Raw genomic sequence first — 24955 nt, 5'->3', positions numbered from 1 at the left:
AATGAGCAGCAGCCAGGGAACCTGTGCCTTCTACCACCATGTTGAATTATTATGCAACGCTATATCTTAAAATAGGTACCTTCAACAATACGGATGAACATCGTTTACTGTAAAATGTACTTTAGTATTTATGTGCACCTGTTTAGGGGTGTACACAAAATACTAAAACATGATATTGTGTTTCACAAAGCTTTCCCTGCATCCTGTGTATACCATTGTTTGAACTTTAATTTCCTTTTTATATGACCTTTTAGTATTTATTTTTGTTAGAAAAACAGGTGCAAAATATGTGCTCCTGGCTACTTTATGTGAATTGTGTTATAAACAGGCTCCCTCAGGGCCATTCACCTTGGAAGTGTGTGCAGAAGGAATAGCAAACCTCCACGTAATGCATATTTATGCATTTATTTATTTCAACAGGGGTTAAATTACGAGTGGGTGGTAGGAATTTTTATCAACTTTCAAAACCTCCATCCACTCACCCCAACCCAAATACAAATATTTTTAACATTAGGCCTACTTATGTAGCTGTCTGACTCAGTGGTGTGCCCATTTGACAAAGAGGAAGTGGTGGCGACTGGCCCACATCTGTACAGTAGTCATATTGGTGCTCTATGCCTGGGGGACAGATGATGTCATCTAAACTAGGTTGAGCGAGACAATAGAGGGATGCCTAGGAGAGTGGAGAGGGAAATAGACCCTTGTTAGACTTTTTTTTTTTTTAAGTGTAATCTTTGTCGATCACATCATATGCACAGTGGACACTTAAAGATCAATAGGTCCTATGGACTAAATGGATGGACACCTACTTTTAATTTCCATTGAAGCAGTAAGTAGCCTATATAACTATGATATAGCTTACGGACATATTGAGTTTAGTAAATTCAGCTCAAAGTAAGAACTATTAAGAAGAGAAGAGTAGACCATGTTAGATCAGATTATACCTATTAACTGTATGTATGGCTGTGTAGCCAAGACTAGTCTACAGATGCCGTGAAATGTGGGAGAGAAAGAGATGCTCATCCGTGCATCACCAGCAGGTGTCGCTGCCTATACTCGTACCTGAACTGCACAATGTTGTTTGACAGCAAGGGGGATGTTACAGACGGGGGAGGATGGTAGAGAGCAAGCGCCGCTACCTTATTTGCTGCACACCGCAGCGAATTGGTCTCCCTACCCTGCCCGCACTTACAGAGGTCTCTCTTGACCATTCAGTGGATGCTGTCTTTTCGGCAAACACCATCGTCGAGCGTAATGTTTTCGGACCCTTCGTTAGGAATGTTTTACATGGTTTGAATTTTGGGTACCAATCGAGGGGAGTCGAGAAGAACGCGGTTCTCCGGTATATTTTACAGTAAGCGCAATGTCATTCCAGTTGCTTTTCCAGCTGTCATACACTCCATGCACACCGCACAATTACAAAACAGCATGCATTTGACACTCGTCTCGGAAGGGAGGAAAAATCGCTGGTTCTGGCTTGCCTTTGTATTCATTGTTTTTTGCCTTTTGTTATTCTGACAGATGTTTTTCCAGCACACGAAAGTGTAATATGTTTTGTTTTATTGTGGGTTAAATGTAGGGTGTTGCATTGATTATTGACTGAAAATGGCGTGGATGCAAAACAAGAAGAAACTATTACTTTATGGTTGACCTACATTTCAACGATATATTTATAAGAATATACTGGTCGACAGCAGATCGCAGATGACCGACATTCTTTTGTTTGTAATGCAATGATGTAAAAAAAAAAAAAAAAAGGTACAATGGTGAGATTAATGTCTCGTTTTCATAGCTGATGATGACCCCCTATGAATAAGCATCTTATTCTAGGTTTCCATGACTATGCATGGTTATGTCTTGTACGACTAACAGGTCTTTCATCACCAAAGGTAGCCTATCTTCATCATTTTTATTTATCTGAATAGGATGCATTACCGCAGTTAGATCAACTCCATATAAAAATGCCCTAATTTTTTATTTGCATGTGATGCTCGGCGTTTGATCGTGTATGGACTGCAATGCCTGGCATGCATGTTGCAAGAACAGTCATGTTTTTCCTAAGCATGTTCATCGTTTGGGTTGCTTTCTGTAAAAAGTAGGCTACATATATATATAATTGTTTCCATTTATTTGGGGCCAAAATTGAGCCCATGGTTTGTAGCTACTTAATAAAAAGCTGTCAAACACTTGTTTTGCTCTATCAAGAATAATAACACTGGTGATTTTAAGTTGAAGGTATAAGCCATGTTGAAACCATTACACATCATTGAATGCATGAATTTATTGATAAATGGTAGTCCAGGACTATAGGTATGGCTAGACATTTATATAATTCAAGATTCTGCAGACTTGTTTGTGTGTAAATGGAGAAAAAACTCAGTCAAAATGCGATATATTTTATGGACAAATCATATTCAAATCATAAGTCCCTGATAGAAACAATTTATATTCAATAGGACACATCCTCTGGTCAGACAATTATGATGCTTGTTTCCCTAGGACCAACAAAAGGGACTATTGGCTCTCACTGGGTCATCAACGTCAATGATACAGTGTATATGTATCCCAGAAACCTTGGCCTATTCCATGACTTACCAATGGGTTCTTTATATAGGCCTACTAGAGATGGCTCAGTTATGGACAGGATGATTTGATACATGATCTTACTGGTTCAGGGATTGAGAAAAATGGGGGCTAAAGTCCGAAGAGCTGCCATCCAATTGCCTCGCCTTCATTTGACTTATGATTTTGAGGGGCTGGCTAGATGAATGATCGCAGAGGCTGTAGATAGGCAAGTCAGTGCGGAGAGGCTAGACCATTCATTGGCTGTAGGCTACTCAATGAGTATAACTCTGGTATCGTTATATATGGTGTACTGTAGAGACACTATAGTGTAGGCTAATACATAGCCTACTAGACATCCCTCTGCACTTCTGAAATGTAGGCTCACAGATATCTGAAATGTTGGCTCACAGATATCTGAAATGTAGGCTCACAGATATCTGAAATGTAGGCTCACAAATATCTGAAATGTAGGCTCACAGATATCTGAAATGTAGGCTCACAGATATCTGAAATGTTGGCTCACAGATATCTGAAATGTAGGCTCACAGATATCTGAAATGTAGGCTCACAGATATCTGAAATGTAGGCTCACAGATATCTGAAATGTAGGCTCACAGATATCTGAAATGTAGGCTCACAGATATCTGAAATGTTGGCTCACAGATATCTGAAATGTAGGCTCACAGATATCTGAAATGTAGGCTCACAGATATCTGAAATGTTGGCTCACAGATATCTGAAATGTAGGCTCACAGATATCTGAAATGTAGGCTCACAGATATCTGAAATGTTGGCTCACAGATATCTGAAATGTAGGCTCACAGATATCTGAAATGTAGGCTCACAGATATCTGAAATGTTGGCTCACAGATATCTGAAATGTAGGCTCACAGATATCTGAAATGTAGGCTCACAGATATCTGAAATATAGGCTCACAGATATCTGAAATGTTGGCTCACAGATATCTGAAATGTTGGCTCACAGATATCTGAAATGTTGGCTCACAGATATCTGAAATGTAGGCTCACAGATATATGAAATGCCACAACTATTCCCAGCCTATTTGTTTTATTCAATTCTGTTTTTTATTGTATTTTTTTACAGTGGTTAGAGACATAAGCCACAAGAGTAGGGGTTGTGGTTAGTCTCTAGACAGACGGGTTGCCTCCCACAATGTACTGATGTTCCCTAAGTCTGTGATTCCTGAGACTAGATTGTGGTGGTAGTATGGTAAGTTTTCTGTTCTCTCCTGGGCTTGTTCCCATTTATTGGTGGTCAAACAGAATCTTTCTGCTATCCTCGATTACAAGGAAGACATTCAACTTATAGTTGACTGGGAGATAGGGTCTTAAAGCGGTGTCACCCGATTTGTTATCAATTTGAATCATCCTTTGTTTGACCTGATGAGCTTGTATGATAAGCTTTTTTTCATCAAGGGAATTGTGTTAAATTAGTTGTCGTCTGAGTGCAGGTGGCTATATTCCAATCATCCAAGCGGCAGATTGATATCATGGTCTGTCTCAGCCCCAGCCCAACTCCCAGTCCCCAACCCCAGCCTCAGAGCCCTCCCTGTGTTGATGGAAGATAATGGACATAGGCCTAGGTCATCAATCCCATGATTGGCTGTAGTGGTAAAAAAAAAATCTGACGTTTCAGACTAGCAGAGTGCCGTTATTATCATTAATTATTAAAGTGCTGCATGTGCACGGAATCTACCACATTAGGATTGGTTTAAAAAAAGAGAGTTAGTAACCAGTAGTTGTTCATGGTATCATCTGTGTTACTGCTGATTAGTGGTAGGGCTGGCTGGGTCTATCTGTGAAGGATCATTTAAACTCCAAAGGAAATCTTGCACTGACTAGATGAGTTTTCTCAATCAGCATGGGGGCGGCAGGGTAGCCTAGTGGTTAGAGCGTTGGACTAGTAACCAAAAGGTTGCAAGTTCAAATCCCCGAGCTGACAAGGTACAAATCTGTCGTTCTGCCCCTGAACAGGCAGTTAACCCACTGTTCCTAGGCCGTCATTGAAAATAAGAATTTGTTCTTAACTGACCTGCCTAGTAAAAAAAAAAAAAAATGTGTCATGCACAACAGTTTGTCATGTTATGAGAGACAGTGACACATTGTCTATCAAACGAATAAGTCAGTATTTTGGTCTGCAGTGTTCTCAGTTTAAGTGGCAGGCTTGGATGTATGTCACAGATTGTGACACACAGCTTTTTCTGTGAGTAGCGGAACCCGGCTCTGGAGGGGAGGGGCCCACAAGCTCGTCATCGCACACCTATGTCTAATTATTATAATAATATTTTTTATAAATCATTTTGACAGTAACCCTCCTTTATAATTTTCACATGTAGCAAGTGAAGTGTTTATGTTGTCCATTCTACATGGTAGTAGGTGAGACAGACAGAGAATATAGTTGTCATGTATCTAATTAGCCAATTTCTCAGCGGCGCCGGTGACAGCCCCCCTTGGCCTCCTCATCTAATTAACTATCAAGTTTAAAAAAAAGTTAGGTTCATCAGGTCGGACTCGGATGGAGACTGAGTGCGTTGTTCAAGATGGATAAACAAATGGAAAGACCAAGTGGTGCACACAAACGCTTTGTCTGATCAAGCTTGTGCAAAATTACAGAAGATAACCACATCCGCTACCACCTCGTCTTCGAATGACGCAACACTATGGCAGGTGGAAGCTAGTAGGGTTATTTATGCAGCAGCTAGCACTAGCAGTCCCGACAGAGACCTCACTGCCTGGGCCCGGTAATGAGAGTGGCCTTGCTCTTTCTCCTCTAGTGACAGTTCCTCTAGTGAGAGTGCCAGCCCTCCTTCTCTCCCAGAAAACCAAGATGATGACTGCCAGAGACCTAGTGGCAAATGTTTCCCACTTTAATTATTGAACAAGTAAATGCATTATTGCTGCCAGCCAGCATTCTAAATAGAAACAATATATGTTTTTTTTAAGGAGAGGGGAGGCAAATTCCGACTTTGTGGGGGTCAAGAGAAACTGCGCTACACCAGTGTCTGTAAGCCCAGTGGGCATATTGTAGGTCATGCCTCAAAGCCACGCTGTATTGCTTTCCCAATCAATCAATGCCCCTTAATGGTTGCCAAATTGTTGCCATGATGACTTTTGGTTGTTTGTGTCAGTTGCAGTAGATTTAGCCTAGTCTATTATGGAGTGAAAAAGACAGTTATTATACTGCACTGTATAGAACACTATTCCTTTTCGGACAGTTTGTTCACTCTGTCCTGGTCTTGTTTCCTCTCATTTAAAAAAATATATATATCTCAGTTTGGGTTGTTGGAGAAACAAGAGTGTGTCACAGGGCTGGGTCACTCTCTCACTCTCTCAATCTCTCTCTCACCCACCCAGTAGGACAGTGGTTCCCAAACTAGGGGTCGTGACCCCATGCGGGGTCCCCTGATATGAAAATGGGATCGCGGAAGAATTTCCAAAAACTAAATAAAATTGAAATGAAAATGATTGAATTCTAATAGATAAAATTAAATCAGAGTGCCCTTAGATCGTGGGAAAAGGCCGCACTTCACTGTTGCGCTTGAATCGGAATGGTTCAAGTGCAGCAGTCAAGTGTGGCCTTTCGAGCTGTCATGTGACCGAATGCTGCAGACAAAGCATTCACAGTTTATTACGGAGGAGTTTTGGTTCCTGACTCAAAGGGAATACCCTGCCATCTCCCTCAGAGCATTAAAACTCATGGTACCCTTTGCCAGCTCACATCTGTGTGAAGCTGGATTCAGCAGTGCTCTCGTCTGAATTAAAACCAAATATCGATCTATGGTTGGATGTGACAGTGAGGTGAGGCACTGTTGATCACGCACCCTGACTTTGAGAAGCTTGGACGCTACATATATCAAGCACACCCATCTCATCAGTGATTCATTTGCAATTGACTGTCATAGCCCCACAGTTGAGAAGACAATCAGAAATACTGTCAGAATGTTTTGCAATTGACTGCCATAGCCCCAAATGAAAAAGTAAACCAAGTAAACTTTGGCTGTTAATTGCATATTTTTTTTTCACGTGGTTGGGGTCGCAAACATTTTCAGATATCAAAATGGGATCATGGACGAAAAAAAGTTTGGGAACCCCTGCAGTAGGAAGTGCAGTCAGGTCTATGGATATCAAAGATGAGTTCAGCCATTGTGTGGACTTATCTCTCTTTTCATTAGCCTCCCTCTCCAAAGGCTGCTCTGACACGGACTAATCTTCCCTCTTTATTTTCACAACATATTTCTACACGAGGATCAAATAAAAATGTATTTGTCACATACTTCATAAGCAACAGGTGTCGACTAACAGTGAAATGCTTACTTACAGGCCCTTCCCAAAAATGCAGAGAGAAAAATAGAAAAATAATAGAAAGATAACCACAAGGAATAAATACACAATGAGTAATGATAACTTGGCTATACAGTACACACGGGGCACAGTACCGATGTACAGAGGTAATTGAGGTAGACATGTACAAATGTAGGGGTAAAGTTAATAGGCAACAGGATAGATAATAAGCAAAAGCAGCAGTGTATGTGATGAGTCCAAAGAGTTAGTGCAAAGTAGAGCAATGCAGATAGTCCGGGTAGCTATTTGGTTAACTATTTAGCAGACTTATGGCTTGGATCAGAAGCTGATCAGGGTCATTTTGGTTACATACATGCGGTAGCAGAGAGAACAGTCTTTGACTTCCTCTGTCACCGCCTGGTATAGAGGTCCGGGATGGCAGGGAGCTTGGCCCCAGTGATGTACTGGACCGTACGCATTACCCTCTGTATGGCAAGAGCGGCTCAAATAAGCAAAGACAAATGACAGTCCATCGTTACTTTAAGACAAGAAGGTCAGTCAATCCGAAGGTCAGTCAAGTGCAGTCGCAAAAACCATCAAGCACTATGATTAAACTGGCTTTCATGAGGACCGCCACAGGAAAGGAAGACCCAGAGTTACCTCTGCTGCACAGGATAAGTTCATTGAAGTTAATTGCAACTCAGAAATTGCAGCCCAAAGAAATGCTTTACAGAGTTCAAGTAACAGACACATCTCAACATCAACTGTTCAGAGGAGACTGGGTGAATCAGGCCTTTATGGTTGAATTGCTGCAAAGAATCCACTACTAAAGGACATCAATAAGAATAAGAGACTTGCTTGGGCCAAGAAACACAAGCAATGGACATTAGACCGGTGGAAATCTGTTCTTTGGTCTGATGAGTCCAAATTTGAGATTTTTGGTTCCAACTACCGTGTCTTTGTGAGACACTGTCTCTGATTTAATTAGAATTCAAGGCACACTTAACCAGCATGGCTACCACAGCATTCTGCAGCGATATGCCATCCCATCTGGTTTGCGCTTAGTGGGACTATCATTTGTTTTTCAACAGGACAATAACCCAAAACACACCTCCAGGCTGTGTAAGTGCTATTTGACCAAGAGAGGGATGGTGCTGCATCATATGACCTGGCCTCCATAATCACCCGACCTCATCCCAATTGAGATGATTTGGGATGAGTTGGCCCACAGAGTGATGGAAAAGCAGCCAACAAGTACTCAGCATATGTGGGAACTCCTTCAAGACTGTTGGAAAATCATTCCTCATGAAGCAATTAGAGAGAATGCCAAGAGTGTACAAAGCTGTCATCGAGGCAAAGGGTGGCTACTTTGTTTAACACTTTTTTTTGTAGTTACTACATGATTCCATATGTATTATTTCATAGTTTTGATGTCTTCACTGTTATTCTACAATGTAGAAAATAGTACAAATAAAGAAAAAACGTCCTAACATGACTGGTACTGTATGTAAGGTCACTGTGGGGACGACATCGTCGATGCACTTATTAATGAAGCCGGTGACTGATGCAGTAAACTCCTCAATGTTATTGGTTGAATCCCAGAACATATTCCAGTCTGCTAGCGAAACAGTCCTGTAGGGTAGCATCCGTTTTATCATACCACTTCCTTATTGAACGCGTCACTGGTACTTCCTGTTAGAGTTTTTGCTTTTAAGCAGGATGAACATGACCTCATTAGAAACCCAGACTATAGGCTCTTATAATTAGTGGAGTAGAGTGGATTTAGAAACATGCTGTGTTCAGATACCATTTTCACTTCTGATTATAAAATCCACTGACACATGAAATATGACAGCAGTGATCATGCGCTCATTTGTTTTTGTATATTGACCACACCAAAAACACGGTATGTTTTTATCATAAGTTTTTCATTTATGAAGTTTAAAAAACATCAGGCGAATACCCAACTAACTGCATCTTCCATTACCACAATTAGGACTATGAGGACTATCTATCAGAGGTTGACAGATAATCGGCATGGACGATAAATTAGGGACGATTTCAAGTTTTCATAACAATCGGTAATCATCATTTTTGGACGCCAATTACATTGCAATCCACGAGGAGACGGCGTGGCAGGCTGACAACCTGTTACGCGAGTGCAGCATCAAAATGACCTTATGGCTGCAAGGAGCCAAGGTTAGTTGCTAGCAAGCATTAAACTGATCTTATAGAAAACAATCAATCTTAACATAATCACTAGTTAACTGCACATGGTTGATACAATTACTAGTTTACTAGCTTGTCCTGCATTGTATATAATCAATGCGGTGCTGTTAATTTATCATCGAATCTCAGCCTACTTCAACTTCGCCAAACGCGTGATGATTTTACAAAAGCGCATTCACGAAAAAAGCACAATCGTTGCAGCAATGTACCTAACCGTAAACATCAATGCCTTTCATAAAATCAATACACAAGTATATATTTTTTTAAACCTGCATATTTAGTTAAAATAAATTAATGTTAGCAGGCAATATTAACAAGGGAAATAGTGTCACTTCTCTTGCGTTCAGTGCAAGCAGAGTCAGGGTATATGCAACAGTTTGGGCCGCCTGGCTTGTTGCTAACTGTGAAGACCATTTCTTCCTAACAAAAAACATAATTAATTTGCCAGAATCTTACATAATTATGACATAACATTGATGGTTGTGCAATGTCACAGCAATATTTAGACTTGGGGTTTCCACCCATCCATAAAATACAGAACGGTTCCATATTTCACTGAAAGAATAAACTTTTTGTTTTCGAAAAGATAGTTTCCGGATTTGACCATATTAATGACTTAAGGCTCGTATTTCTGTGTGTTTATTATATTATAATTAAGTCTATGATTTGATATTTGATAGAGCAGTCTGACTGAGCGGTGGTAGGCAGCAGCAGGCTCATAACATTCATTCAAACAGCACTTTCCTGCATTTGCCAGCAGCTTTTAGCAATGCTTGAAGCTGTTTATGACTTCAAACCTATCTACTCCCGAGATTAGGTTGGCAATACTATAGTGCCTATAAGAACATCCAATAGTCAAAGGTATATGAAATACAAATGGTATAGAGAGAAATAGTCCTATATATTCCTATAATAACTACAACCTAAAACTTCTTAAATGGGAATATTGAAGACTCATGTTAAAAGGAACCACCAACTTTCAAATGTTCTGAGCAAGGAACTTAAACATTAGCTTTTTTACATGGCACATATTGCACTTTTACTTTCTTCTCCAACACTTTGTTTTTGCACCTTTATTTAACTAGGCAAGTCAGTTGAGAACAAATTCTTATTTTCAATGACGTGGGTTAACTGCCTGTTCAGGGGCAGAATGACAGAATTGTACCTTGTCAGCTCAGGGATTTGAACTTGCAACCTTTCGGTTACTAGTCCAAAGCTCTAACCACTAGGCTACCCTGCCGCCTAATTGATTTTATTGATGTATTATATTAAGTGTTCATTAAGTGTATTATATTAAGTTAAAATTAAAGTGTTCATTGCTCATTCAGTATTGTTGTAATTGTTATTACAAATATATATAAAAATTGGCCGATTTATCGGCAGCGGCTTTTTTTGGTCCTCCAATAATCGGTATCGGCGTTGAAAAATCGTAATCGGTCGACCTCTACTATCTATTGTTATTGCATACATAGTAGCTGTATGCTACTTTTCCCTCTGTAGTTGTTTGGAAGGAAGCATTACTTTTTCATGTGTGATCTGTCTGATGTGATTTCTCTTTCTTTATACTGAGCTCCATCCATATGTCATGTCATCAACATATTTCATGTCATCAACACAACAATTTTTTATGGCTTACGTATGTCCTCAAAAATAACTTCACTCCATCTCAATCACTTAGGCATCCAAGGTGCTGTGAAAGAACCTGGGCCCCATTATGACAGAGTGTGCTAAAGTGCCTCATGGCTGGTTCACACCTAATGTCATGCATAAGCTGAGTTCCTGTAAATACTGTGTGCTCCAGTGATGATGATGCTGGAGGGTTAGCTAGTGCTCCAAGGCTTTAACTGCTTGACCAACTGTACTACTACTACTGCTGCTGCAGCTGCTGCTACTACTACTACTTCTGCTACTCTGCCACAGAGAGAGCAGGTCAAGTACGACCACAGACTGTTCATGCATTAATGAACCAAACCAACCCTTGGCTATGTTGAAATTGAAGCCATTGAGGGCTTAATCACCCAATGTGAGGTTGGGGATGTGTACCTGCTTTCCTCAGATACTGCCTAGTATGAATGTCCTAAATGGCTTGGAGATCGCCCACAGTGATGTGATGGCCATCCACACCACCGTCTTCTTTTGTTGTTTATGATGAAAATCCAGTATATGGAACATACATATTCTTATCATGCTTGTATGATATCCTATGTATAAGCGTGAACAGTACCATAGTGTAGTTTTATGCTTTGATGCTACCACAGAGAATTTTCTATTGACGTCATGTCTGCTTGGGACCTTCAAAGTAAATCGGATTTATTATGGATGTAGCCACTGCTTGATTATAAATTCTAGTTTTTTTTGCAATTTCATTCTACATCTGTAGTAATTCCACGGTAACGAAATTGCACTGAGACTCAGATTTTTCACTTAAAATGTATGCTTAACAAAAACCATTGATTTCAACGTTTAACAAACCATACAACTCTATGCACAAGGACTACTTTTAACAATTTACACTGAACATTTTACAAAAATACATTTACTGGAAGAACTGCAGATTTATTAAGAGAATGTTGGTCAAATCTCCTTCAGTTTTTTTGTGTCTTACTTTTCAAAAGTCTCAAATCTGCTCTGAATTAAGATTCAATGATGGGGATCGAATGGGGTGTCAGCTATGACATGACACATTAACTTAGAAAAAATCTATTTTGGTTATTAAACTACAGTAAGTGAAGTGGATTTACACCCAGTAACAGAATTTCGGATCTGTACTACACAGAAATGCATAATTATGGATATGAATATCATTCAATTCATAGTGATGTATCCTAAATACGTACACAAAGGTGTATATAAATATGCAATATCCTCCTTTGAATATTTGGGTATTATTCTACACACTGGAAATTATTTTAGTGAGCTCTGCCCCCAAACAAGACCAAATTTGGTTGGTCTGGCCAGACCAAATCTGAACCAATCATATGTTTCACAAGTTTTGACATCTAAGTACAGCACTGTAGAAGTAAAGTAGAGTACAGAAGAGTACAGAAGAGTAGAGCACAGAACTGTGTAGTTTAGTACAGTATAGTTCAGTAAAAAAGGTTAGCTGTATAGCTGCAGTGAAATGTGTTGTTTTACAGTGTCAGCCATAGTAGTACGGTGCCCCTGGAACAAATTAGGGTGAAGTGCCTTGCTCAAGGGCACATCAGCAGATTTTTCACCGTGTCAGCTAGGGTATTCCACATTTTTAGGATGGAAATTGTTGAAAAATGTATATACTCCTTCATTTCTAAAAATTATACTCTTCGCTTTAATTTGACACCCAATTTGACATGTTCCTATGAACTTCACATGTTGGTGCTCATGGCTCCTCTTACATGGAAATGACTGAAATCTTATTGTCTACCAATCTGGCCATAGGTTAGAGGCCTAACTGCAGGGGTCTCGAGTGTGAAGTCCCACTTGGAAGTTGTAATAGCCAAGCCATGTAACATCAATGGTAGGGTGTGGGTGTCACTCAGGCAGTGTACCTGTTGAGTCTTTACAGTGTGATCACAACCTTTCATTTGTGTGGTGAAGTCACTCAGCAACACTCCTGCTCACTCAGTACATCTGTAGAAATCCATGATGTTGATTATATTTTTAGATCTTATTTAGATCAACAGCAGTGTCCTAAAACAAGGCTGGACCTATTATTATAACGAAGACTCACTTGTAATGACAGCTCATTTTTATTTAAGGAATTTTTGCAATGGTGTATTTGGATCTAGATGTTCTCCAATCTCGACAAAATACAGAGATCAATGTCCATTTAGTTCAAGTTTTAAAGTCTATTTGTCACATACATAGGATACAGCAGGTGTAAAACAGTATAGTACAGCCATGTGTATATATAAATTCAATTCTGTATCTCCATGAGGTTTAAATTAATAATTAGATTAAACGAAGAATCACTTCCTTCCTGTAGGCCAAATTTAGACTGTTATACAAGAACACTGTCCATATCAGATTTTGCACATCGTTTGAGTCAGCCCCATATATTTATGAACGGCTGAGCCTGATGTCCATTGTGGTAAGCTATCTCATGAACTGATATAATGTATCCAAATGAGCAGACACCAAAGCCAATTGATTCATGAATTGCCCTACGTGCCCTCTCCCATAGCCTACAATTCTGTATTTCTTTGTGACTATCTTGTACACAGGTAGACCAGAAAAGCCACATCCCTGATTGGCAGATGAGTGTCAACCCTGATTAGAAGCACCTGCTGCTCATCGGTTGATCCTTACAAATGCTTTTATGAATTAAAATAAAATTGTAGCTACACAATGAAGGATGTCAAGCCGAGACCTCTGTGTACGCTGTCCCTGATGCAGTGAAAAAAACAATCTAATAATGAAGTAAGCTTTATGCAACATCTTTTTAAGTACGGTCCGTTACGCCTTTTTGTTTGTGAAACAGTACAGTGAAATGCTTACTTGCAAGCTTTTTCCCAACAAGGCGGTATTCACTATTCAGTATCAAGGTGAGAGAAAATAAAGGACATCATCTAAAGTAATACTATAGGTCAGAAAACACACAAGAAATATGAAAAAAAACAACATGAGAATGCAAGCTATATACAGGTCAGTGTCAGAACCATTATTGCAATGTGCAGGGGGTACTGGAGTTATTATGGTAGGTATGTACATGCAAACGGGTTAAAAAGTGACTGGTAGAAGGATAAATAGTCATGGTAATAATAATCAATATAGCAGCAGCGTGTGTGCATCGTGATGTGTGTGTGTGTGAGTGAGTGTATGTGTGGTGTGCAAGAGTGTTAGTATAGGTGTGTGTGGGTAGAGACCTGTGAGTGAGCATAGAGTCCGTGCAGATAGTCTGTGGGAGAGGGTGGGCGGCTGTAATTTAGCTGTTTAGCAGTCTTATTGCTTGGGGAAAGAAGCTGTCTCTGAGCCTGTTGGTCTGAGACCCGATGTTCTGGTACCGCCTGCTGGAGGGTAGCAGAGAGAATAGTCTATGGCTAGGGTGACTGGTGTTTTTGGCAATATTTCAGGCTTTCCTCAGATACTGCCTAGTATGAATGTCCTAAATGGCTTGGAGATCGCCCACAGTGATGTGATGGACATCCACACCACCGTCTGTAGAGCATTGCGGTCACCGGCAGTGCAGTCGCCATACCAGGCGGTGATGCAACCAGTCAGGATGCTCTCGATGGTGCATCTGTACAAGCTCTTGAGGATCTGAGGGCCCATGCCAAATCCCTTCAGTTTATGACATCCAGCTCACAACAGCACATCAACATTAGATTGTTGTGGTATTGCTTTGCGATAAGGGTCTGTTTTACGCTACATATGTGAAAAAGAACATTCAAAGGAATCATGTCAGTAACACAGAGCAGAGTGACTTTGGTGAGCAGAGCTGCATATCCATCAATAACAGGGTGGATTTCGAATGTGTCCCTGCTTCAAGGTCAGTTTATTTACTGTACAATGCAGTGCATGGCTGGAGGGTGTGTGGGGATGTGGCAGTGCTGTGGATACTGCAACAGGGAGGTTAGCAGCTTTGTGCTTACCTCACTCCTACCCACTCTGACTCAGCCCCGAGGTCTGGTCTTCTATTTCCTGCTGTCCTGTCATCAGCTGACCAGCAGGGGTCATCTCTGGCAACGTTCTCTCCAACCACTTGTGTAGACACAGCCATGTCACTGATCACCATATCTCAACATGCAGATAGATAGGCATGGTGTTGTCATGTCCTATAATAAAGAAGTTTATGCAAGAAGGTTGATATGGGTTACAATGCATATCCTTTTTAGTAAGAGATCCAACCAATCTAATGAACGTTGATTGGGTATTCTTCTGTTATCGTGATTATATGCAGGGACTCTGCTGCCACCACAGTCTCATGTAAAGTCAACATTCAGCAGGGAAGCTGAGCCTTGGGCTAGAAGAAAACCCGGCCATGCAACTATTGTAGCTACTACTGGCTTCACATCCCCAACCTCACATTGGGTGATTAAGCCCTCAACGGCTTCAATTTCAACATAGCCAAGGGTTGGTTTGGTTCATTAATGCATGAACAGTCAGTGGTCGTGCTTGACCTGCTCTCTCTGTTGCAGAGTAGCAGAAGTAGTAGTAGTAGCAGCAGCTGCAGCAGCAGTAGTAGTAGTACAGTTGGTCAAGCAGTTAAAGCCTTGGAGCACTAGCTAACCCTCCAGCATCATCATCACTGGAGCACACAGTATTTACAGGAACTCAGCTTATGCATGACATTAGGTGTGAACCACCCATGAGGCACTTTAGCACACTCTGTCATAATGGGGCCCAGGTTCTTTCACAGCACCTTGGATGCCTAAGTGATTGAGATGGAGTGAAGTTATTTTTGAGGACATACGTAAGCCATAAAAAAATATTAATGCTACAGTACAGTCCATAACAACGAATTGCTATTAGATTGTCATATCTATGCCTCTTAACTTTTATTTTGTAATTGCTGCTGGTCTTGTCATGCAGCGCTCTCTTGAAACAGTCAAATGCTTACTTACAAGTCCTTAACCAAAAATGCAGTTTTAAGAAAATCCCTAAAAAAGTATGAAATAAGAATAACAAATAATTAAAGAGCAGCAGTAAATAACAACAGCGGGGCTATATACAGAGGGTACCGGTACAGAGTCAATGTGCGGGGGGTAATTATGTACATGTACAGTCGTGGCCAAAAGTTTGAGAATGACACAAATATTAATTGTCACAAAGTCTGCTGCCATTTTTGTCAGATGTTACTATGGAATACTGAAGTATAATTACAAGAATTTCATATGTGTCAAAGACTTTTATTGACAATTACATGAAGTTGATGCAAAGAGTCCAAATTTGCAATGTTGACCCTTCTTTTTCAAGACCTCTGCAATCTGCCCTGGTATGTTGTCGATTAACTTCTGGGCCACATCCTGACTGATGGCAGCCCATTCTTGCATTATCAATGCTTGAAGTTTGTCGATGAGAATGGGCATGTGCTCGGTCCTTCTTTTTCTGCAGTCCACAATCATCTCCTTTGTCTTGATCACGTTGAGGGAGAGGTTGTTGTCTTTGCACCACACGGTCAGGTCTCTGACCTCCTCCATATAGGCTGTCTCATCTGTGTCGGTGATCAGGCCTACCACTGTTGTGTCATCAGCTAAATGAATGATGGTGTTGGAGTCGTGCCTGGCCGTGCAGTTATGAGTGAACAGGGAGTACAGGATGGGACTGAGCACGCACCCCTGAGGGGCCCCCGTGTTGAGGATCAGCATGGCAGATGTGTTGTTACCTACCCTTACCACCTGGGGGCGGCCCGTCAGGAAGTCCAGGATCCAGTTGCAGAGGGAGATGTTCAGTCCCAGGGTCATTAGCTTAGTGATGACTTTTGAGGGCACTATGGTGTTGAACGCTGAGCTGTAGTCAATGAATAGCATTCTCACATAGGTGTTCCTTTTATCCAGATGGGAAAGAGCAGTGTGGAGTGCAATAGAGATTGCATCATCTGAGGATCTGATGGTGCGGTATGCAAATTGGAGTGGGTTTCTGGGTTAATTGTGCTGATGTGAGCCATGACTAGCCTTTCAAAGCATTTCATTGCTACGGGTCGGTAGTCATTTAGGCAGGTTACCTTAGTGTTCTTGGGCACAGGGACTATGGTGTTCTGCTTGAAACATGTTCGTATTACAGACTCAGACAGGGAGAGGTTGAAAATGTCAGTGGAGACACTTGCCAGTTGGTCAGCGCATGCACGGAGTACACGTCCTGGTAATCCATCTGGCCCAGCGGCCTTGTGAATGTTGACCTGTTTGAAGGTCTTACTCACATCGGCTGCGGCGAGCGTGATCAACAGTCATCCGGAACAGCTGATGTCTCATGCATGTTTCAGTGTTACTTGCCTCGAAGCGAGCATGAAGTTATTTAGCTCTTCTGGTAGGCTTGTGTTACTGGGCAGCTCTCGGCTGTGCTTCCCTTTATAGTCTGTCATAGTTTGCAAGCCCTGCCACATCCGACGAGCGTCGGAGCCGATGTGGTACAATTCGATCTTAGTCCTGTATTGATGCTTTGCCTGTTTGATGGTTTGTCTCCCTGCCGAAATCAAGATTAAATAATGATTAAGGTAGTAAATTGAAGAAACAGGTGTTTTAATTAATGTATGAAGAGATTGATTGAATTGTTTGGCAATGCCAGGTAGCTTTTCTATTATGTATGTGTTGTTCCGTTTAAAAATCTGTTTGTTTAATGAAATTAGCCAGTCAATTAATTGAAGCAGACACTGGCATTCTATTTAGGGGAAAAAATGCACTCCAACCTAATCAGCACAGAGTTTGTAAGAGAACATGTTAATAATCACCGGGGCTTGCTTTATCACAGCAAGTCCCACATAATTACACTTTTTCATTGGTGAGAACATTATTCCGGGAGATTTTTAATTGCTTCAGCTTGTGCTGATGTCTTCTCTGGTCCGTTTACATTTGGGCTGTTGAGGTCTATGGTGTGTAGGCGATCAAACCTAACCTATCAACATGCAGACCGTGGAAGATCAAGTTTTATTGGTCACATACACGTGTTTAGCAGAAGCTATTGCGGGTGTAGCGAAATGCTTGTGTTTCTAGCTCCAACAGTGCAGTAATATCGAACAAGTAATATCTAACAATTTCACAACAATACACACAAATATAAGTAAAGGAATGGAATTAACAATATATAAATATATGGACAAGTAATGTCAGCGCGGCATAGACAAAGATACAGTAGAGTAGAATAGAATACAGTGTATATATATGATGAGTAATGCAAAATATGTAAACATGATTAAAATGACTATTGTTCCATTTATTCAAGCGGCCAATGATTTCAAGTCTATGTATATAGGCAGCAGCCGCTAACGTGCTAGTGATGGCAGTGTTTCAGTCTCTCGGTCGCAGCTTTGATGCACCTGTGCTGACCTCGCCTTCAAATCATATTTTATTGGTCACATACACATAGTTAGTAGATGTTAATGTGAGTGTAGTGAAATGTTTGTGCTTCTAGTTCCGACCGTGCAGTAATATCTAACAAGTAATCTAACAATTTCACAACAACTACCTTATACACACAAGTGTAAAGGAATGAATAAGAATATGTACATATAAATATATGGATGAGCAATAGCCGTGTGGCACAGGCAAGATGCAGTAAATGGTATAGAGTACAGTATATACATATGAGATGAGTAATGTAGGGTATGTCAAATCAAATAAAATCAAATGTATTTATATATCCCTTCGTACATCAGCTGATATCTCAAAGTGCTGTACAGAAACCCAGCCTAAAACCCCAAACAGCAAGCAATGCAGGTGTAGAAGCACGGCTAGGAAAAACTCCCTAGAAAGGCCAAAACCTAGGAAGAAACCTAGAGAGGAACCAGGCTATGTGGGGTGGCCAGTCCTCTTCTGGCTGTGCCGGGTGGAGATTATAACAGAACATGGCCAAGATGTTCAAATGTTCATAAATGACCAGCATGGTCGAATAATAATAAGGCAGAACAGTTGAAACTGGAGCAGCAGCACAGTCAGGTGGAAGTTGAAACTGGAGCAGCAGCATGGCCAGGTGGACTGGGGACAGCAAGGAGTCATCATGTCAGGTAGTCCTGCGGCATGGTCCTAGGGCTCAGGTCAGTTGAAACTGGAACAGCAGCATGGCCAGGTGGACTGGGGACAGCAAGGAGTCATCATGTCAGGTAGTCCTGGGGCATGGTCCTAGGGCTCAGGTCCTTCGAGAGAGAGAAAGAAAGAGAGAAGGAGAGAATTAGAGAATGCACACTTAGATTCACACAGGACACCGAATAGGACAGGAGAAGTACTCCAGATATAACAAACTGACCCCAGCCCCCCGACACATAAACTACTGTAAATATTATATAAAGTGACATTGTTTAAGTGACTGGTGATATATTTATTACATCCAATGGCTTGAGATTTGAGTCAGTATGTTTGCAGCAGCCACTCTGTTAGTGATGGCTGTTTAACAGTCTGATGACCTTGAGATCGAAGCTGTTTTTTAGTCTCTCGGTTCCAGCTTTGATGCACCTGTACTGACCTCACCTTCTGGATGATAACGGGGTGAACAGGCAGTGGCTCAGGTGGTTGTTGTCCTTGATGATCTTTTTGGCCTTCCTGTGACATCGGGTGGTGTAGGTGTCCTGGAGGGCAGGTAGTTTGCCCCTGGTGATTCGTTGTGCAGACCTCACTACCCTATGGAGAGCCTTACGGTTGTGGGCGGAGCAGCTGCCTTACCAGGCGGTGAGTGTTTGAGTGTTTTCGGTGACATTTCTTCAGCCTCCTAAGGTTGAAGAGGCGCTAATGCACCTTCTTCACCACGCTGTCTGTGTGGTTGGACCATTTCAGTTTGTCCGTGGTGTACGCTGAGGAACTTAAAACTTTCCACCTTCTCCACTACTGTCCCGTCGATGTGGATAGGGCGGTGCTCCCTCTGCTCTTTCCTGAAGTCCACGATCATCTCCTTTGTTTTGTTGACGTTGAGTGAGAGGTTATTTTCCTGGCACCACACTCCCAGAGCCCTCACCTCCCTGTAGCCTGTCTCGTCATTGTTGGCAATCAAGCTTACTACTGTTGTGTTGTCTGCAAACTTGATGATTGAGTTGGAGGCGTGCTTGGCCACGCAGTCATGGGTGAACAGGGAGTACAGGAGTGGGCTGTTCACGCACCCTTGTGGGGCCCCAGTGTTGAGGATCAGTGAAGTGGAGGTGTTGTTTCCTACCTTCACCACCTGGGTGTGACCCGTCAGAAAGTCCAGGACCCAGTTGCACAGGGCGGGGTTCAGACCCAGGGCCTTAATGTTGAGCTTGATGATGGCAGAGGTGAGTGCTATGGGGTGATAGTCATATTGTTCAGTTACCTTTGCTTTCTTGGGTACAGGAACAATGGTGGCCGTCTTGAAGCATGTGGGGACAGCAGACTGGGATAGGAAGAGATCGAATATGTCAGTAAACACACCAGCCAGCTGGTCTGCGCATGCTCCAATGACGTGGCTAGGGATGACGTCTGTGCCGGCAGCATTGCGAGGGTTAACCATGCCATCTATCCACGGTTTCTGGTTAGGGTAGGTTTTAATAATCACAGTGGGTGCGACATCTCCTATACACTTTCTGATGAACTCATTCACCGTTTCAGTGTATTCATCTAAATTATTTTCGCAAGCTATCCGGAACATATCCCAGTCCAAGGGTGGATTCCGATTGGTCAGACTATCTGTACACCCCCCCTCTACTTTGTCACAACCCAACTGATTGGCTCAAACACATTATGAAGAAGGAAAGAAATTCCACAAATTACCTTTTTAAGAAGGCACACCTGTTAATTGAAATGCATTTCAGGTGACTACCTCATGAAGCTGGTTGAGAGAATGCCAAGAGTGTGCAAAGCTGTCATCAAGGCAAAGGGTTGCTATTTGAAGAATCTCAAATATTAAATATATTTTGATTTGTTGTTTGACACTTTTTTGGTCCTTACATGATTCCATATGTGTTATTTCATAGTTTTGATGTCTTCACTATTATTTTGCAATGTAGAAAATAGTAGAAATAAAGAAAAACTCTTGAATGAGTAGGTGTTCTAAAACTTTTGACCGGAAGTGTATAAACTGTATTCTAGTCTATTCTACTGTATCTTAGTCTATGCCACTCTGACATTGCTTGTCCATATATTTATATATTCTTAATTCCATTCCTTTACTTAGATTTGTGTGTTTTGGGTATATGTTGTGAAATTGTTAGATATTACTGCACTGTCGGAGCTAGAAACACAAGCATTTCGCTACACGTCTATGTGACCAATATAATTTGATTTGAAATATCGCAACAAACTCTGAACCAACTATATTAATTTGGGGACAGGTCGAAAAGCTTTAAACATTTATGGCAATTTAGCTAGCTAGTTTGCTGTTGCTAAGGATAGAAACATTGGGTTGTTATTTTACCTGAAATGCACAAGGTCCTCTACTCCGAGAATTAATCCACAGCTAAAAGGGTAAACTGAGTTTGTTTTTTGTAATCTCTCCTCCTTCGGGCTTCTTCTACCTCTTTGGACTTTATATGGCAGTTGACAACCAACTTTAAGGTGCATTACCACCACCAACTGGACTGGAGTGTGAACCTCAGTTTATTTTTCAATCACGTGGGTATATGCTCCTGAAAACCAATGAAGATATTGCAGAGGCGGGACTTGCAACGCGTCAAGCGTCACAAATAGAACCAAGTTCTATTTTAGAGCCTGGCTACGCAGACGCTCGTTGATGTGCGTGAGAAGTATGGGAGCAATGATTGAATGACATATACTGTATGTGTACATTTATTTTGCAACGCTCGCACACGTGACTCGAGCGTTGTGGTCTGCATGTTAGCTGTCCATTACTGTCCTTTTTTATTTTTTATTACTTAAATGGGCCTCCTTTGACATCTTGACAGGAGCCTGTGTCTAGACAGATCCATGGATGACTACCAATGCAAAATAAATTGTGCAGTAAGTTTTAATGAGACAGCAGGGAACACTTTTTCAAATACACAAATACACTCCATAAGCATAAATCCTTTGTGATCATGTACAGAGTTTAAGTTTGGATTTTACAGTCTGAAGCAGTGGGAATTGGAATTAATCTTTGTTTGCTTTGAATGAACAGAGATACAGTACATTGTAAAATGTTCCTTTGACTGACAACTTTGGAACTTACGATCAATACTGCTTTACTTTGTGCAGAAAGAAGTCTGACAAAAGTAAAAGAATTGGAATGAGTTGGACAACAGTATTGTGATGACTATACATTATATACAGATATGCTGATGCCTTTTTCAAAGCATTGTTTATCTTCGACTGATAAGAGTATAAAGCAATTAGGTTTATTCTTGATGTTTCATCACAGATTGTATCAACCAGAGGCAGATTCATATTTTAAGATTACTTCAACATCAAAATATGGCCCTAATTCATCTGTACCCTCACTTCCTGTCTATATGTACAGACACAGATGTTGCTGGGCTGCTACTGGTGAAGCTGTGTTGTACAGGTCAATTCTTAGGAACTGGTCACAGACTGGAAGTTCAACCTAGAATGGACTGCAGCATCTTCATTTAAGAGCTTTTTGATACTAACAGTGTTTAGTTGACATATTGACTTAATAGTAATAATAATATATAATCAATTTTAATACTTCCTTACAATCCATTCTGTCTGCACAGATGGCAAAATAGAGCATCTGGTTGGGATATGGAAAATGTTTCATTTTGTTTTCACTATTTACAAAAATAACTCAATTTGGATAATCCTATTGTAATTCAAAAAATTCCTTGCTATGAATGTCATGGTGTAGCACTAAATGCTAGTATGTAACTGAGGCAGAGCGCCATGCTAATGAAAGATGAGGATGACATTAGATGTGGTGACCCTGGAGGGAGGAAACAGTGGTAAGAGAAGACATTCCTCAGATAAGTGGCCAGTGTTAGAACTCATAAACTGGAGAAGATAAGAGGAAGCACTGAACTAGGTCGATCTCGAGAGTGAGTGAGTGGGAGAGAGAGGGAGAGAGAGAGAGAGAGACTAAAATGGATGACAAGGGAAGGATGTTGGTCTGCCATGTTAGCAGTGTCCATGGCTTGTTGCCTGGCAGCATCCCAGAATAGTCTAGATCCAGTCTGCTTCCAGGCTACGCTCGACTTCCCCTTACCTTCAACCCGACTGACTGGGGGATCTAGTGACAGCCATACACGCACAGAGACTTGGATGGGAAGGATCAATTTTGACAAGCTTTCATCAGCTTTTAGAAGCTGCCATCTGTGTTGCTGTCATGGCCATTATTTGATCTCTCACTACATTAGGATTATCTGGAGATTTAGGTCCTTTCTGCTCGAGGTGACGGTAGAGTCATTGTTACACATACCCCACACCACGCCACGCCACACGCACGCAAACACACACACACACACACACACACACACACACACACACAGAGGAATCATTAGTACATGCTCTTGCCCAGATGATTACTGAGCAGATTATGATATGACTGATATAGTTTACAAGTCTTAGCTATGTTCACAATCTGATTGAACCAGATTAATCTCTTTGTATCCAGATTTTCTACCGAGGCAAAGTACCCACTTACAGAAAGTAAGGGTTAGGAATTGTGAGCGGTATGAGAGAAACTACAATATACAGTCATATATTTCGCTGAGGATCTCTCCCCCAATGGCAATCTATCACATCATGTTGTGATTTGTGAAGAACCAACATGAGAAAAGTCAAACAGACTTCAAACTGTTTCATGAAAGTTAAGTGATTAATATCATAACTGAACAATTTCTGCATTTTATGCTATAGTGGAGGATGTCCCATGTTAATGCTGACCTAACATTATCCTTTGCCTTTCAGGAGTTATGCCAGTTCCAGAACCAGCCTCTGACTCTGAGAACTCCACAATGCTGAGCCCAGTTCTAAATGCCTCTAATGGAGACGTCTCCGAGACGGAGACAACGTCAGCTATACTGGCCTCTGTCAAGGAACAGGTAAGTTTTACTCTGTAACATACAGGGGTGACTTTCAGAGTAAGAGCAAGGCCCTCCATGCAAAACACGTCATAATGAGAGGAACATTTGAGCTTTTGCATGATTTTAGGCATCAGGAGATTGAAAGCAATATATTGTGAAAACTTTAATGACATTTGAATGCACAATTTTGTGTGACTATAAGAAATGGACTAATGAATAATATACATTAAAGTAAAATTCCCCTTTAACTGATGGCAACTTAATATGAAGTATATTTTTGGTTTGGTTGATGCAGCCTTGAACAGGCAATTCCTCCACTTTTCAACCTCATTTTCGTTATCTCCAGCATCATACCAGTTTTTATATAATGTGAAAAATGAGCACTTCCATGACCTGTCGTTAAAAAGATATGAAGAAAAGTCCTAAAAAATGCTTCTCTGTAACATCACAGGGTAGGATTAAAGTATGAAAAACAGTGATTTTAAAGATTCTGCAACAAGGGTATTTGCTTGCTCCTCTCGCCACCCTAAGTCTCATAGTGATGAAAATCACTGTTGTTAAAATGTTTTAACTTTTTATGATGTCATCCGCAATAACTTTTTAACTATACATATTTTTTCGACAAAATTTAGAATGGTGCCGTCTTCACATATGTAGACACTGGTATTGTGCTGGAGATAATGACATTTAGGTTGAAAAGTGGTGGAATTGCTACTGCCAGTCAGATGACTTTTTTCATCATCAGATCCTCTTCAGTGCCTGAAATCCTTTTGAGCCCTTCTGTGTTGCTCTCTGAGGACGAAGTGTCAGTGTTCTGCAGGGTGCAGTGAGGTATAGAGACATAAGTAATTGGTGCCATTTGTATTCTGTGAGTGTGTGGTGCAGAGGACAGTAAACATTGACTCTGATTAGCGGGTGAGACTATAGGGAGACTAGACTTTGTGTAGGCCCGTTTTAATATTATGCTATTCCTTTGAAATGTAGCTATCTTCGTGGCCAATGTAAGACATTTAAGCATGTTAACCCTCTCAGGCTGCATCCCTAGCCGCATCCTCAGAGCATGTGCAGACCAGCTGGCTGGAGTGTTTACAGACATATTCAATATCTCCCTATCCCAGTCTGCTGTCCCCACTTGCTTCAGATGTCCACCATTGTTCCTGTACCCAAAAGAGCAAAAGTAACTGAACTAAATGACTATCGCCCTGTAGCACTCACTTCTGTCATCATGAAGAATTTTGAGAGGCTAGTTAAGGATCATATCATCTCCTTACTTGACACCTTAGACATCAATAGATCCACAGACGATGC

At 41.1% G+C, this 24955-nt stretch overlaps 1 protein-coding gene across 4 annotated transcripts in view; it reads left to right on the top strand.

Annotated features, from left to right (window-relative positions):
- Positions 1-1127: 1127 nt before the first annotated feature.
- Positions 1128-24955, top strand: part of LOC115114460 (catenin delta-2-like) — a 155983-nt gene continuing 132155 nt past the window's right edge. For 2 of the 4 annotated variants that reach the window (XM_065013445.1, XM_065013444.1), the window contains exons 1-2: positions 1129-1354; positions 23532-23665. In XM_065013445.1, the coding sequence (XP_064869517.1) occupies positions 23537-23665 (129 nt within the window). In that variant the 5' untranslated portion in view covers positions 1129-1354; positions 23532-23536. Of the gene's footprint in view, positions 1355-23531; positions 23666-24955 lie in introns of all 4 variants that reach the window. The other 2 variants (XM_065013443.1, XM_065013446.1) reach the window with 2 other exon arrangements.

Source organism: Oncorhynchus nerka, linkage group LG9b (assembly GCF_034236695.1).
Source record: "Oncorhynchus nerka isolate Pitt River linkage group LG9b, Oner_Uvic_2.0, whole genome shotgun sequence".
Taxonomy (NCBI): Eukaryota; Metazoa; Chordata; class Actinopteri; order Salmoniformes; family Salmonidae; genus Oncorhynchus; species Oncorhynchus nerka.
Note: the sequence above shows the minus strand (reverse complement) of the source record. Positions and strands in the feature narration are given on the sequence as shown.